At 50.8% G+C, this 16,479-nt stretch overlaps 1 protein-coding gene across 1 annotated transcript in view; it reads left to right on the top strand.

The window, feature by feature from the left end:
- CSMD2 (CUB and Sushi multiple domains 2) overlaps window positions 1–16,479 on the top strand; it is a 547,845-nt gene that overhangs the window by 459,812 nt on the left and 71,554 nt on the right. The window contains exons 34-41 of the mRNA XM_054571941.1: window positions 974–1,177; window positions 1,558–1,682; window positions 2,599–2,695; window positions 3,716–3,820; window positions 7,443–7,561; window positions 8,059–8,128; window positions 10,097–10,213; window positions 13,127–13,336. Coding sequence (XP_054427916.1) covers window positions 974–1,177; window positions 1,558–1,682; window positions 2,599–2,695; window positions 3,716–3,820; window positions 7,443–7,561; window positions 8,059–8,128; window positions 10,097–10,213; window positions 13,127–13,336 — 1,047 coding nt within the window. The remainder of the gene's footprint in view (window positions 1–973; window positions 1,178–1,557; window positions 1,683–2,598; window positions 2,696–3,715; window positions 3,821–7,442; window positions 7,562–8,058; window positions 8,129–10,096; window positions 10,214–13,126; window positions 13,337–16,479) is intronic.

The following is a 16,479-nucleotide window of genomic DNA, read 5'->3' as shown; positions in this document are numbered from 1 at the left end:
CCACATTGTCTGACGCAGCCCCAGTGGCATTGGGAAGACCAGCCCACGCCTTTTTCCTAGACTCTGTCCTGGGGGCTTGGTTTTATCTACAAGGCCCAGGGAAGGTGTGGGAAAAACACAGGCTTGGCAGTGAGGCGGACAGGGATTTGAATCCCAACCCTGCCACTTTCTGACTGGGCACCTGTTACTCCAGCTCGGAGCCCCAGGTTGCTCACCCATTAAATGAGGGTAATAACATTACCTCACTGATAGAGTTAACAGAGAATTCACGAAGGAGCGGGCACCAAGCGGTCATCAATGTTTGTCCCCTTCCCTGCTGGCCCTGAAAGGCAAAGTCTGGGAGCGTCCTGGGGTTCACCTACAGGCCCCAGCTCCTCCTTGCCCAGAAGAAGGTCCACGTTTTAGGGCCCGATCGCAGTGTGGTTCTGTTTATACAGTGGCCCAGGGTGAGCTACATTTCGAGGTGCAGGGGGAATCCTGCTACGAGGGACGCTGTTTCTGGGCCTAGGTTAAAAGGTGCTGTCTACCGCTGAGGGTAGACAGAGAGGAGATCCAGGTGACGGCGATCAGAGCCCCGGGCAGGTCCCAAGGCATGTGGGAGAAGAGGCCAAAAGCGGGGTGGCGGCACTGAAGTGGGGGAGGAAGGGCCATTCTCCCTGTTGGGGAATGTGGGACCCTGATGGGCGAGGGGCATCACTGGGAAGGCAAGGAACACAACTGGGCCCGAAGTCTGGCCGGGGACTCACACTGCCTCCCATGGCCTGCAGAAGCTGTGCTGTGGCATTGTGTGTCCATCTCTATTTCAGTAAACGGGCCTCATCCTAGGAAGCCCCCTACCCCTGCTCTAAGGGAAAGCGCCCAGAGCCCATCGGGGTCCCATCCAGGCTGTCAGTTCTAATCCAGTTGGGAGTCCATCCCCGGGCCAGTTTCTAGAGGGGAGAGGCCTGCCCTTCAGTGCCCTTGTCCCCTGCAGCGGTGCCCCGAACCAGCGCCACGCAGTGCAGCTCTGTGCCGGAACCCCGCTATGGCAAGAGACTGGGCAGTGACTTCTCGGTGGGGGCCATCGTCCGCTTCGAATGCAATTCCGGCTATGCCCTGCAGGGGTCCCCAGAAATCGAGTGCCTCCCTGTTCCCGGGGCCTTGGCCCAGTGGAATGTCTCAGCGCCAACATGTGTAGGTGAGTGCCTGGATATCCAGGGAGCGGCAGCTGGCAAACAGTCCTTTCTTGCTGGGGGAGGCAGCAAGACCCAGCCGCTACCCCAAGACATACAGCAGCCCCTGCCTGCCCGCATAACTCACGTCACTAGTCCTGTGGAGTGAATGTAAAGACAGCAAGGAGGAGGAGCTGGGTTTGCTGGGGGGTGGGGTGGGGGGAAGAGGTGTGAAGGGAGGTGCATGGGTCTAGGCCCCAGAAAAGGGATTGCATGGGGAGGAGCCATGGGGAGGGTGGGACTGAGGGCCTACTGGAGAAGCCAGCGGGGTGGGGAGTCCTGAGAAAAGTCTGTTTGGGGAGGTTCCCATGGGGGACCCACAAAGACCAGAGCTGCCTCCTCCCAGTGCCGTGTGGAGGCAACCTCACAGAGCGCAGGGGCACCATCCTGTCCCCCGGCTTCCCGGAGCCCTACCTCAACAGCCTCAACTGCGTGTGGAAGATCGTGGTCCCCGAAGGTGCTGGAATCCAGGTAGGGGCAAGGAGACATCTCCATCAGGCAGGTGGCCGGGAGGAGACATAGCCCTGTCCCTGCCTTTCAGGCCGAGTGTGGAGTTGGGGCCCCCACACAGAAAAACACCACAGCTCATGGCCCTGGGACTTTGGGGGGCATGAGGAGAGAGCCAGGTGACGCAGGAAGGAGGAGGGGTGGGCGCAGGCTCAGGCCATCAGGGAAGGCCAGAATAAGGAAGTGGACCTGGAGCTGGAATACAAAGATTGGGAACGATTCATAGGAAATAGTTTTCAAATGTCTTGGAGGTTTTGGGTTTTGTTTTTTTTTTTCTTAAAATTGTGAGGAATAAAAGAGGCAACATTGCAGGTACAGGGAAGGAGCAACCTAAGAAGCGCAGATGAGACACCAGGCACACACCTGGGGTGTCACACCTGCAGCCTGAACCGCAGGAACGGGATTGGGGCCATAACAGGTGCCCAGTGGTTACAGCCAGGTGGAGGAGGCCACAGAACAGGCATGGAAGGGCCCACGGAGAGGCAGCAAGCAGGGCCTTACAGTGGACAGTCCAGCAAGGAGCGGACTCTCCACTATCGTAGGCTCATTGCTGCAGGATGTCTGTCGCGGTCCCAACAGCATAGCGGCAAACCTGAGGGATGTTCGAGAGACAGAGAGAAAGGGCCCGTCAGACTGAAGTATTCCCTCTTCCTGGATTTCCTTTCCCCATTCGCTGCCTTAAAATCATTCATTTCACATGTGTCTCCCCCATTGGACAAAGAGCTCCTCAGGGGTAGAGGCTGCATCTTGCTTTTATTAGAAGGACCGAGCGCAATGTCAGGCCCAGAGTAGGCGCTCAGTAACTGAATTGATTACATGAGGAGAGGGAGGGCGGGTAGCAGGCTGTCTCACCAACAGTTCCATTCCTCTGCTTCCCTAGATTCAAGTCATCAGTTTTGTCACAGAGCAGAATTGGGACTCCCTGGAAGTGTTTGACGGTGCAGACAACACTGTGACTATGCTGGGGAGTTTCTCAGGTGAGGTGGGACTTCCAGGGACCTCACCTTAGAGGGTAGTTGTGGACATTATTATTGTTGTTGTTGTTGTTGTTATTATTGAGATATAATTCACATCACCATAAAATTCACCATTTTAAAGTGCCCAGTTCAGTGGGTTTTAGTATATTCAGTTCTACAGCCACCACTACTATCTAAACCCAAAACATTTTCATCACCCCAGAAAGAAACCAGGTCCCCATTTGCACCTACTCTCCATTGACCCCCACTTCTACCCGAGGCATTTATACGTGGCCTTGTGTGCCTGGCTTCTTCCACTCCGCAGAACGTTTTCAGGGCTCAGCATGCTGTAGCACATAGAGCACTTCATTGTATGAATGGGCACCAGTTCGTTTATCGTTCATCAGTTGATGGACATTTGGCTCTTTCCACTTGTTAGCTAATTATGAATAATGCCGTTATGAATGTTCACATACACGTTTCTATGAGGGCGTGTGTTTTCAGTCCCGTTGGGTATATACCACAGAGTGAAATCCCTGGATCCTATGGTGATCCTATATTTAGTTTATCTTCCCTTCCAGTGGTGGGCTTCTGGCGGTGTGTGCTGTGTTTTAGCCCAATGACCAGGTCAATTACTTGAGTCTTCTGGGCCCCAGAACCCAAGATATGAAAAGGAGTCCTGTGCCCCAGATAAACTGTTTGTGCTACCTGTATTACCCAGATAATGAGACATGTCCAAATCATTTTGAAGATGGCTGGGAGGGTACCAGACTCGTGGGCCACCCGAGGAACTCACCCTGCTGCTGGCATGAGGCTCCGCCCCCGCCCAGTCCACAGAAAGCTGTCTGCGGTCTCCTGCCTCCTTTGGACATTGGAAACCCGGCACTCTGAGGGGTGCTGATTTGTCTTGTAGCGAGTGTGATAGTGGGGACATTTTGGGGCCTGGGGAGCAGAATGTCATCAGGTAGCAAAAGCAGGAGAAAGACGGGGAGCTCGGTGGCCGAGGAAACTAAGCCTGAGTGTTGCCCATTTCTTGCCCAGGAACAACTGTGCCTGCCCTTCTGAACAGCACCTCCAACCAGCTCTACCTTCATTTCTACTCAGATATCAGCGTGTCGGCAGCCGGCTTCCACCTGGAGTACAAAAGTGAGAATCTAGAGTCTCAGCTGTGTACAGGGTTCGGGGTGGGAACTGACAGGTACAGAGTACCCAGGATGAGAACGGGTCATAATGAGGCTGTTTTTCTCCATCCCACTTGGCCTATTGCAGACCTAGGTGAGATGGCTAAAGCTCAGAGAAGGTCCGAAATCTCAGGCCTGCACAGCCAGGCTTTGGGTGGAGGCGGGATTCTCGCCCAAATGGCAGTTATTCAGAAACCTGTGTGCTTCCCCTGTGTCCACACCAGGGATGGGAAGGGGGCACATGTAGGACAGGAGTTGCCTGGGATGAGCGTGAGAGAACTTTCTAGAGTGACAATAATGTTGTGTTGTTTTGTAAGGGGTTTGGATTATACAGGCGCGTGCATTTGTCAAAACCCTGGTCATTGGCCTAGGCCAGGTATATAATTTTGGATATGAGAAAATAGAGACGATCTTCTCCAATCCTAAAAACTGGTCTCTTCCAGTTCGGGTTCCGCGATGCAAATTGTCTTTGGAAATGCAGAAAGTCATGACTGGCTTGACCCTCTTTGACGGCATGAGCCTGTGCGGATGAAAGCCCCAGTGGGCACGGGAGCCCTGGTAGGGTCCGCACTGGGTGTATGCACATACCCAGCTGGCCTCCAAAATGAATGAGCGTCATCCAGGTAGTTGGGAGAGGGTTGCTGGGTCCCAGGATGCTCATGGCCTGCAAGGGCATCTAGCAGGAGAGACCTGGGATAGCTTGCAGCAAAGACCCCGAGGGGCAGAGGGTAGGACAGGGACCTCTGAGACCTTCCTCCACAGACCTCTAAGGCTTCACGGAGATGGGGGTCTGAAATATCCCCGGTCTCTTAAGTCATCCACATTTTTTTACCCTCTTTTCTTTGTTCTTTGCAGTTTTATGTCCTTATCCAATATTTTAATTTGAGTCCTTAAATGTTCCCGAGAATTTTCTCTTTATTTTTCGTTTTTTCAAAGACATACTTTCTTCCTAAATCTCTTTGTCATTCTACTGCCTCATTTCCAGGAAAAATGTTCTTCTTCTCAATTTTTTTTTCTCAGGGAACTGGTCGTTTTCTCAGTAGCTGATGTTTATCATGCACTGTCCTCTCATGGTGGGAAAAAGCTAGGGGAAAACAGAGGTCCCCATTAGTATTCGGAGAAGGAAATTCATAGGAACCAAGACCCTGTAGTTATATTTTTGTTTTGTAGACAGTCTACAAAGAGATGCAGAAAGGGAGAATTAATTGCTATTGTACAGGCAAATGGTTCTGAAGGGTACTGAAAAGTCATATCTACTGCTATGACTCATATTTAATGTTTATTTAATTAAAATGGAAATGGACCAATTATGCTTTCAAAAGTAAAAAATTGCGTATGATAAAAAGTAATTCTTCCTTCGCTGCCAGCATGGCTTAAATAAAATCAAGGTGTGCCGTCTAAGAGAAATTAGAATGGACTTTTCTCTGTCTCCCTCCTTTCTCTCTGGCCTCACTTTTCCCTCTGCTCCGTTTTTTCCTCCCACCGCACTCTCTTGCTCTGGCTTTCTCTCTTTTTCCTGCTGCCCCTCCTCCTTTGGTCTGACACTGCCTTTCTGGTAAGAAGGTCTTAGGTTACTAAGTTGGGATCACCCTTTTTACATTCTGAATTGCATTCTACTTGGAGTCCAGGGGGAAGTGGGGAGAAATAGACAAGATGACAACCAGGGTGAAGTGCTTCAGATTCAGTGTAATTATGGTTTTAATTCTGTCGTTCAGGTCTTTTGTCCCAGCTGCTGAGATTTGTGGACATGGGACCAGACAGCGTTCATTTCAAGCACCCTGTTCATTTCTTAAAAGCACATATAGGACAGGGGTTGCCTGGGAAGAGCACGAGAGAACTTTCTAGAGTGACAGTAATGTTGTATCATTTTGTAGGGGTTTGGATTTTACAGGCGCACACATTTGTCAAAACTCAGAAAATGTACAGTTGGATCAGACCTAACCACAAAATGCCTTAGCACGTACACCCTCCTCTCCTTTCTTCTGCCCTCCGTAAAAGGAGCATTTTGGAGTAGGCCAAAAACTCAGCTTACAGCAAGCAACCTCTTCGTCTCCTCATGGTTCTTCCAGCCCGCGTCCCCGGGCAGGCACACTCCAAGCCCCAGCCACCAGCAAATACCCAGGGATTTATTTTGCGCATCACAAATGCCCACGCCTGCAGATGGGGCCCTCAGGGACACAGGAGAGGCTTGAAGTCCTCCATTGAGGAGATGCTACACCTCTGTTTGCTGTGGGAGTCAGCCAGGATGGAACATAAAGAGGACCAGGATGATTTTCAGGAGGGACACTGGGGAGAGAAGGCCGGGGCCGAGGAGAGCTCATGTGGCCTCAGGGTATGGCCCCCACTTGGGCAGACCTGGGCATGGATTTACATCTGTCAATGTGGCTTCGTAAAGGCGTGTCTCTGGGTCTTTGGCCTTCATCCTCGCCTGTGAAGTGGGGCGTTAAGACCTGCACCAAGCGGATGGGATGATGTGTGGGACCCACTCAGCCCAGACTTGCTCGTGGGAAGCGCTCAGGGAGTGATGACAGCAGTGGAGGGAGGGCGGGGGAGGGGGGAGTGACGCCAAGGTGGATGCCCAGCGCCGCTCTGGGTGCAGCGCTGGGGGTGTGATAAGGGCCAAATGAATGCAGACTAAATGTGAAAAGTCAAGAAAGGAGAGTGAGTAAGGAGCATTTGGGAGCCTGTGGAGGGGATTTTGAAACCAGGCCGAGATCACGGAAGTCCTAGAATGTCAGAATGAGAGATGAGATTCCACATAATAGGCGATGGGGACCCACTTCGAATTGCTGAACAAGGAAGTCCCGGATCCTAGGAAAGAAGCACACAAATCGCCTGTGAGCACAGGATGGACAGGAACAGAATGGCCTAGGGTAGGAGGTGGAAGGGAGGTATTGGGTCAGGTGGTGAGTGAGGCTCCGGGCTGACCATGGGGGCGAAGGTCAAGAAGCCCCAGAGCTGCCCACAGAAAGGAGCTGGCCTGACTTGGAAATACCGGTGGAGAAAGAGGGCCATGGAGCGCCCCATTCAGTGGCAGACTTTCTCCAGACATTCTGCCCCAGAGAGGGGACTCGGAGCCCCTTAGCCCCACTGAGGTGTCCCTCTGATAACTGCTTTCTCTCCTTCTTGCCTTCCATTTGCCTGTCTCCCAATTTCTTAGTCAGCCAGAGTTGTCTTCTTAGGGCAAGAAGGATGGAGGGCAGTTGGCGGTCCGGGTCAGGCGTGATATGGGAGGAGCTCATGCAGAGGGCCTGGGGGTTTAGAGCCAGGGCTGGGCTGCTCCCTGGCTCTCCTGCTCCAAAGGCCTTCCGGGGAGCCCAGGGGGCAGATGGCAGCCAGAGTTCCTGGAGGGTACCTGCCTGCCCCAGGGGGCTTTGGTCTGTGGAGCCGCTGTACCATATAAGCACTGTGATTTTCTCTGCACTGTCAAGTGCAAGGGTTGGGAGTGCTCGCCTGAAGTCCAGGAGCAGACAACGCCCAATTAAGAAGTGCCCTTCTCCCTGCCTGCTGCCAGCATCATCCTCAGCCTACGATCGTGCTGACCCACAGAGCTGGTCCATTCTCCTTTCTGTCTGTCTCTTGTTTAGCGGTGGGCCTCAGCAGTTGTCCAGAACCTGCCGTGCCCAGTAATGGGGTGAAGACTGGCGAGCGCTACCTGGTGAATGATGTGGTCTCTTTCCAGTGTGAGCCAGGATATGCCCTTCAGGTACCTCCCCTTGACACCCAGGGCAGGAAACAGGTGTCCCCTGATGTGTGCTTGGCCGGCCTCGCGGCATCAGAGCTGCAGTCACCAGAGAACAGGGAGCAGACCCCTAATTCCCCCCGGGGACCATTATCCCCTCCTAGAGCTGTTCATGCAGAAGAGAAACTTTGCTGACTTTAGCGATTTGGTACCAGCCGGCCTCAAATGTGTTCCTGCAAAGTTTCAGTTTGATTAGATGTTAGGAAAATTTAATTTTCTTTTGAAGGCCATGAGGGAGTCTAATAATTAAAGGAGGCTTACAAGGAAGCTTGAGTAATGAGAATTCTAGAGTAATGGCCATTAGAAGCATCCTTCCCCAAAATCTCTCTCCCACTGCCTCACTCCCCATCCCACGGTGGACCTCTGTATCTAGTTTCCTAACGCAAGGCCCCTGTCATGGGTTGTGCATACTACCCTGCCGGTGGGGGCAGCTAGCCCACCCCTGTTCCTGATTCCTCCAGGGCCACGCCCACATCTCCTGCATGCCCGGAACCGTGCGGCGCTGGAACTACCCACCTCCTCTGTGTATTGGTAAGAGAGCCGGACTCTTCCAGTTCGTTCAGATCCATTGTCTACCAGGGATTAGAGCTCAGGGACACATCACAAGGCAGTTTTATATTTTGGGTTTGTTCAAAGGCAATAGTTTTAGGCCAATGTTCCTGTAAGCTTTTAACTCTCATTCAAAGCTGTCACAACTATTGGAAATATTCACCCACCAAGTGAAAAATTACGGGAGTTTTGCCCATTTGAAAAAGTAATGATGGCTATTCAGGTTCCAGATGACCAACCAAACCTCAAATGGAACTTCTAGGCACGTTGGGCTTTCCTTTATGACTTTTCATGGGACAGACAGATAAAATCCACTAACGGAGAAATCCTGAGGGTTACCTATGAAATGAGGTCTTAGCTTGGTTTGGGTCTTACCCCGTGCTGAGCAATGATAAAGAGAACAATGGAAACAAGAAAAGATGGAGTCTTTATCCTCAGAAACATCTAGTCATCTAGTGAGGTTGGGACAGGGAAAAACTAACCATAATTATTGAGTGCCTGCTGTATGCAAGGCACAGAGCCATGTGTTTCTTCTGAGTGGGTATCATTATTCTCATTTTTGCAAATAGGAAAAACTAAGACTTTTAGGATTAAAAAGAAAGTGATACAGTCAGGATTGGAAACCTAGGTTTTCTCTGATGCCCAGGCAACTGGGAAGTGCCCCTCAAGGCTGGCCTTGGGACAGGAAGCAAGGTGAGTTGAAGGAGTGTGACTTGGGCACAGTGGGGTTTCCCTTCTGTGATCTCACCAGATACAGTGCCTGGTAGTCCGCCGAGCAGTCCGAAATGCGACTGGTCAGCCCAAGGCTCTTTCCCCCATTATGTGATGCAAAAGCCCTGTCGAGGAAGCCACTCTCACTAACAGTAGCTGCCATTGGCTGAGGGTTTACTGTGTGTGCCAGCTCCTACTCCACATGAAGTTCAGAGTTTCTGCTGTAACCTAATAAGCCTCTGACATAGGGGCTGTCGTTAGCTCCATTCCACAGTTGAGGGAAACTGAGGTGTGGAGTATAGAACTTGCCCAAAGCCACACAGCCAGTGGAAAGCATTGGGATCGCGCCCTAAGTGGTCCATACGAGAGTTCCCACTCTGAACCCCGGTGCTGCGCTGTTCAGGCCCAAACAGACTGTCTCCCCAGAAGGCATTTTTCTGGGCACTGCAATCCTTGTCCTCTGTTTTTGTCCCTGGGCTCCCATGGCCAGCAACCCCTGTCTTTTCATACAACCTTTTCCTAATAAAACGTGAAAGAAAAGAATTGATGTCAAATGATGAAGCTGCAGTCATGCTGCAGCCTTGTGTCCTCAGATGACTCTGAAGTCACCTAGGTTGGGGTTTCAGATGTCCCAGTCCCTGTGGCTGGCTCCCTGTGAAATGCTAACCACATGCACTTTGCCTGAGGGCACATGTCAAAGTTCTGAGGGCCAGCTTATGGCACAGCTCATGTGCTGACCGCCCAGCCCCATGGAGGATAAATTTATAAAGAGCCCAGCATGGTGCCTGGCACAGAGTGGGGACTCCATGCATGCCAGTCCCCCTCCTTCATCCTTTTCCTTCAGTCTTGGCAGAGTTGACTGGACCATGAGGAGAGGGAGATTTAGAGAATAATGAACGAAATGGAAATACTTCTGTCAGAGCAGACCACTATTGCTGCAGGAGCTCACTAAGGGAATTGACCTGCAAAAGACATGCTTGAAGTCAAGCGTCCATAACTTTTATGGGTAGACTGCTGGAACGCCCTGGGATGCTGGGCAACCCTTCCTCAATCTACTTACTCTGTTGTGCCCATGTGTGCAGTTATTTAGGGAGATACATTAAAGGTTCCTTTAAATTCTCAAAGGAGTTGAGGACTTGGGAAAGGTTAAAAACCACTGCTCTAAGGGAGCATCCAAGTATTGGTGTGGCCCCATACTCTCCTCGATGCTGTCCTAACCCTCTGGTCTCATTGTCACAGCACAGTGTGGGGGAACGGTGGAGGAGATGGAGGGAGTGATCCTGAGCCCCGGCTTCCCGGGCAACTACCCCAGCAACATGGACTGCTCTTGGAAAATTGCATTGCCCGTGGGCTTCGGTAAGTCTTCACACCCAGGGCTCTGCTTAAAGCAACTGTCTGTCACGATCGCTCAGCATAACCTTGCCTCAAGCAATTTAACTCTCTGCCTCTCCATTTCCTCATCAGTTGACCACGTACAATCGTGAAGGTCCATGAAGAATGGGAGAAATGAATGTTTTGGAAACACAAGATGTAGCAAGGGCAGGGGAAATCCTAGGAATTTCCATTATTGCCATCATTTGAGTAGCAAACTAAAATCCAAGACTGTGGAATGAGAAATTACTCAGGGATGGTTAAAAAAGAGTGAGGGAAAAGCAATCTATTTTATAGAGACCGGATCTCAAGTTGTGCTTTTAATTATAATATCCACTTTCTTACCCTCATTTAATGAGCCAAGGATAACGTGAAACTGAGTTCACATTCTTCGTGGGCACACTCTGGCTAGCCTTAGAGATTGGGAGGTGGCTTTTTGTGGAGATGGAGTATGCCAATAGGGAGGACAGTGAATTGGGTACAGAATTTAATTGTTATTGATTTATCATACATTGTGCACTGGGAATATAACTTAACCCCAGATATCGCTGTTGAAGAGAAAAGGACTTGTGTTGACATGGAACTGATGGACTGTCCATGTTAGTCACCATGCCCGAGTCATTGCTCTGCCCCTGAGAACAAAATGTCCTGGGCTAGGGATCTCCCAGTCTGCGACCTCAGGAACGAAGACCACCTATCTCGTCCTTCCTTGAGTCTTGAGTGGACCTTTTTATAGGGCTTTCAGGAGAAGGCACTCTCAAGTGGCCTTCTTTAAATCGGTTCTGAGAGAAGGAGAGAGTTTCGTGACCCTCCAAAAGATGCAATCTGATATTATGTACCATCTTCTGAAGGAAACCAGGGGCAGATGATCAGGTTGCAAAATGAAGATGACTTGGGCAGCGTTGGGAAATACCCAAATTTGGAGACATCAAGGAAAGAGGAGCTAGGATGCCCTATTGCTCTGCATCCAGACATGGGCCAGAAGAACTCCAGATGAGAGATGGTGGGGGAGGGCAACGTCCAAAGGAAACAAGTTTCAATGGGCGGTACATCCCTGTTCTCTCCAACCCCTGATTCAGCTGCGAGAGTTCTCCAGCTCTAAGGCCTGGGTACCTACCTGTTCAACCCCTGGGGAATAAGCTTCCTGCAAGGTCCATTCACAGAAGACTGGGATCCCTTGCTTTCAAGTGACTGTGGGACCCTTAGGAAGCCCCAAATAGGGCTTCAGTGTGTAAAGAGCCACTGCATTTACAAGCTCCTGCCACTAGATGACAGTGGTCACATCCTGTTCTTTCCAGGAAGCTCCTCTAAAAAATCCTGCGCCCCCGTAGAGCTCCCGTCATGGACGTGCAGCCCAGTGTTGGGATGATGTTTGGGCAGTGGAATGGAAAGCGCAGGTGACACGTGCAAAAGTGCTTGTTGCAAAATCATCCACAATTTGGAAACAATCTACATATTCATTAGTAGGGGAGTGAATAGTGCTGTTGGATAATTCATAAAATGCAGTTTATTAATATGCCATTAAAATCAGTGAACTGCCCTGGCTGGTGTGGCTCAGTGGATTAAGCACTGGCCTTCGAACTGAAAGGTGACCAGTTCCATTCCCAGTCAGAGCACACGCCTGGGTTGCAGACCAGGTCCCCAGTTGGGGATGTGTGAGAAGCAATCAGTGGATGTTTCTCTTGCACATCAATGTTTCTCACCCTCTCTCTCTCCCTCCCTTCCCCTTTCTCTAAAAATAAATAAAAATAAAGTCTTTTTTTTTAAATGAACTATATGTTTGTATATCAAGGGTAGGCTTTGAAAACCACAGTATTGAATAACAATAAGTTTACAAAATTGTATATAAAGTATAATATCACTTATGTAAATGTTTAAAACAAACCCACATAATATATATTTAAGACTCTAAAAAGGCAGACTGGAAGGTGTCTTCCGAATCTGTGATAGTGACTGCCTCTGTGGAGGGAAGGGGGGACGGGATAAGGCTGGAGACGTGCAGGCTCTTCAACACTACGTGTCATGTTTTATTTTATTCTTTGCATAATCAGATGCAAAAGAATCACACATATGAGCTCCCTCTGAACAAATTACAGAGAAATACATGTGAGCGCATTTTTAAAATTAAAATGATCTGTAATCGCACCGTGCAGCCACTGACTGCTTGGTCCTCACCATCAACAGGTGACCCCCATGAGGACACAGGCCTCGTAGATCTTGTTCATCCCTGTGCAGGGCCTGCCACAGGCCTCGGGCAAGGCACGTGTTTAATAAATACTGTTAGTGACTCCATGAGTATTCCTCTGGCTTGATTGCAGAAATGAGAATTATGTACCACCTACTCTTTTGCAATCAGATTTTCACAGTTAACATTGTGGACAATTTTCTATGCTCAGTAAATATATTCTTCAATATGATTTTTAATAGTAATCTAATTTTGAGAAGTCTTACCATGAGCAAGTATCCATAGTTCTACCTCCATTCTCCAAAGAACATATTAATATGTAAGTTAAGGACTTAATTAGCTATTTTACCTGTCAGGTTGCTAGGAGAACTTGATTAATCCAATTAGATCCCAAAGTATGAATTTCACTTGGCTTCTTAGTGGAATAGGCAGGACAATGTATCCTCCTCTTTCTGAATTATCAATGAAATAAATGGACTCGAGACAGAGCTCTGAAATGACTCATGCCTTTCCTTTTGAATGAACAATATTTGTTTAAGTTCAGCCCTGCCTGAAGACAAGAGACTGGGCTGGCAGCTCCCAAAGTCTGTTCTGGGGACCCTAATTGGCTGGGGAGTCAGTTACAGGGGTGCGTGGGCTCTGGCAGGAAGTGCTCTCACAAGGCAGCAGGACTGGATTGCTTTGGGCACTGTCTGCCTCTGTCTTGCTCCCAGGAGCTCACATCCAGTTCCTGAACTTCTCCACTGAGCCCAACCACGACTTCATAGAAATCCGCAACGGCCCCTATGAGACCAGCCGCATGATGGGCAGATTCAGCGGAAGTGAGCTTCCAAGCGCCCTGCTCTCCACATCCCACGAGACCACTGTGTATTTCCACAGCGACCACTCCCAGAACCGGCCGGGATTCAAGCTAGAGTATCAAGGTAAAGACAAGGAGGGCCCTGTATGCTCCTCTGTCCATCCCCATCTCTTCCCCAGAACTACCCACCTGCCCAGCCTCCCATGTAGGAGAACAGAGAATACAGGAAGGGCTAAGGGGATGCGGGACAGGCCTTATCCATGGGGGTTTCTTTTTGGTGGCATGTCTCTCTGACCCACCTGAGACTGCCTAATCCCATCTGACAAGCCTTTTCCAAGGTGGCAGGCCCAACTGCATCCTTGGAGGGTCAACCTCTGTCCAGGCCCGATAGCCAACTGCCTTCCCTAAGCAAGCAACCCATCGATTCCTCTCACACATCCCTGAATGTGCGGTCAGCCACTTCCCTTGCCTTGATCAGCTCACTCCCTGTGTCAGGCCAGTTACGGTCAGCAAAGCTATGACACCACGGAGGGTTCCGGTAAGGATCCCGGGAGAGCCCACAGAGCCTTCACAATGAGACAGGCCCATGTTCTGCTACTGAGGGTTTTCCCGTGTGAGGCCCCACCATGCACACTGCACAGCGCTTCCGTCCCGAGGTGAGATCCTATGACAGACGCCACCCACCCCTCCTGGCACACTTCCCCTGAAACCAGTCTCCTGTCTCCAACTCCGGCTTCCCCCAGGTGAGGCCCCGTGACCCGAGGCTGGGCAGGCTTTGCCCAACCTGCGCAGCTGTGCACAGCGGCCTGGCCAGGCCCCGCCCCTCTCTCAAGTGCTTCCCTGAGCCACTGGTTCTAACCTGTTCTCCCCAGACTCCTCCATTGATTTTTTTTTTCACATTTTTAGATGTTTTTCCCCAAACTAATACACACTTATAAAAAAAATTAAAATATTACAGATGCTTTTGTGAGGGCACCATAGAAAGTCAAGCTCTCCCATAATCCCATTTCTAATCCCACCTTATGCAGAAAAGTCAACTTGCAACAGTTTGATTTCCCTGTTTTTCTTGACATATATTGCTATAACTATATTACTGTATCTCACCCAAAATTGGATCATGCTATAAATAGTGTTTTGCAATTTGGTTTTTTAAAATTTTTTTAATTATTTTTTTTAATTACACAATTTACAAACACACTCATCTTGTTTAAAAAGAGAAAAAGAAGAAATTAAAACATAACAGGTAAAACCAAAACCTCTTTATCTGCAGCCTCGAAACACAGTATTATTCCCGAGCAATAACTACTCTTGTTTTGATGTGATCATTCCAGAACTTTTTCTGTGTGTCACATGCATGTTATATGTACCCATGGGAAAAAACATGTAATGTTCCTTGAAGCTTCAGGTTGTGTCTCTACATAAATGTAGACCATTCTGTATATGTAGTGTTCTGACACTTGGCTTTCTCCTCCCTTGCTGAGATGACTACGGGTGTGGATTTGGACTTGTCTCTTAAGGAAGAGAAGGCCTTGCAGGGTGTTCTGCGAGGTGGGCACGGTTGGACCGGTTACCAGGCCTGTCTCCTCAGGGCACTGTGTCTGTCTCAGAGGGAACTTCAGTGAGCACGGTTGGGCTTGTCACCACTGGGGAAGCCTTAGGAAGAGGAGCCGCGCCTCTCACACCAGTGAAGGGAAGGGGAGAAGCTGTGCTCTTACCCAGAAGTGACACTTCATCTTCATCGGTGGGAAAGAAGCTGCCACACCCCGTGAAGCTGTGTGTGGGCTTGTCCTAGAGGCCAGCCTTCGCTGCGCCTGTGTCTGTGAAGTGCACGCAGCCTCGGCGGGCAGGGCGGCAGGGTGCCATCGAATGGGCCCTGATGCGTGGGGCGGACAGCCGTGGTCTGTCCCAGGAGAGACTGCAGCCCAGACGTGCGGTCAGCGTTCCTCTCCGGGATAGACGCGTGCCCCTCTCACGCCTCTCTCGGGCTGTCGCCGTGTGTTGGTTTGCTTGGGCTGCTGTTGCAAAGTGCCACAGGCTGAGTGGCTTCAACGGCAGAAGTTCATTCTCTCACAGTTCTGCAGGCTGGAAGTTTCAGCATCAGGGTTCCTTCGCGGGGCTGTGAGGGGGGATTCTGTTCCGTGCCGACCTCCTTGCCTCTGCTGCTGTGCCGGCAGTCTTCGGCATTCCTCGGCTTATGGAAGTATCACCCCAATCTCTGGCTTCATTTCCGCGTGGCTTTCTCCCTGTATGCTTGTCTGTCTCCACAGTTCTTCTTCTCATAAGGACACCAGTCATTTCAGATTAGGACCCACCCTAATGACCTCAATGTAATTTAGGCCCTATCTCCAAATAAGGTCACATTCTGAGGTCCTGGGGTTAGCACTTTAACGCAGGAATTTGGGAGGACACGATTCCGCCATAACGGCCTCTGAGACGCCCAGCGCTCTCCTCCAGGCTTCTCTCAGATAAATGCAGGGGCTGGTGACGCCACCATTGCAACAGGACCGGTTGCTCTGGGGCTACTCCCACCTACTGTGCCTTCGCCCCTGTGATGGACACAGCCCTGCCCACTGAGGCCATGTGGTAAGCGTAGCGTTCCTGGTCAGGCTGTTTCTCTGAGTCCCGCAGACTCCATCGACTCCCTCCCATCAAACAGACCTACCTGCTCCCACGGAGCCCTGCCCTCGGGCTGAGCCCCTCTCACGCTCACCAAGCCCTCACCTGTGAGAGACAACCTGACCGAGGCTCCCCTGCACAAGGGCCCTGCACTGAGGCTGCCGGGGTGGCAGGCTGCCACTCCGGGTTGGCGTTCCTCTCTGTGGCATGCTCCTCATGCCCACTGAGGCTCCACACATTCAGAGGCCCAGTCCTCTGAGGGTTTCTCCTAGAGGGGCACGGTATGGCGAGAAGCACAGGAAAAGGCAGGTTTATATATGCCTTCCGAGGCCCGACGCCCCCACCGGGAACCAGCCCAACTGTGCGAGAGGCCCAGCAACATACCTGGGGGTTTCCACTCTGGGCCCACCTTCTCCCACTCACGCTTTACTCCATGACTTGCCTGGATGCTCCCAGGCCCAGCTACTCCGTCAGTGCCCACCTAGGTGCCACGGTCCTGATGACCCTTGTGGAGCCACCCTCGGTGTCAAGGCAGAAGCTTCCCCTTAGACTTGACCTTGTTTTCCACTAGGGCTTCTCATTTGTGATGGCTCCAGCCTCTTGGGCGGGGCTTTCTCTGTGCTGGAGGCCCAGGTGTTGCTACCGAGGCCT

This window comes from Pteronotus mesoamericanus, unplaced genomic scaffold, assembly GCF_021234165.1.
Source record: "Pteronotus mesoamericanus isolate MK-2021 breed Mesoamerican mustached bat unplaced genomic scaffold, CSHL_Meso_final contig_221, whole genome shotgun sequence".
Taxonomy (NCBI): Eukaryota; Metazoa; Chordata; class Mammalia; order Chiroptera; family Mormoopidae; genus Pteronotus; species Pteronotus mesoamericanus.
The sequence above is the reverse complement of the archived record's forward strand: the minus strand, read 5'-3'. Positions and strand labels throughout refer to the sequence as shown.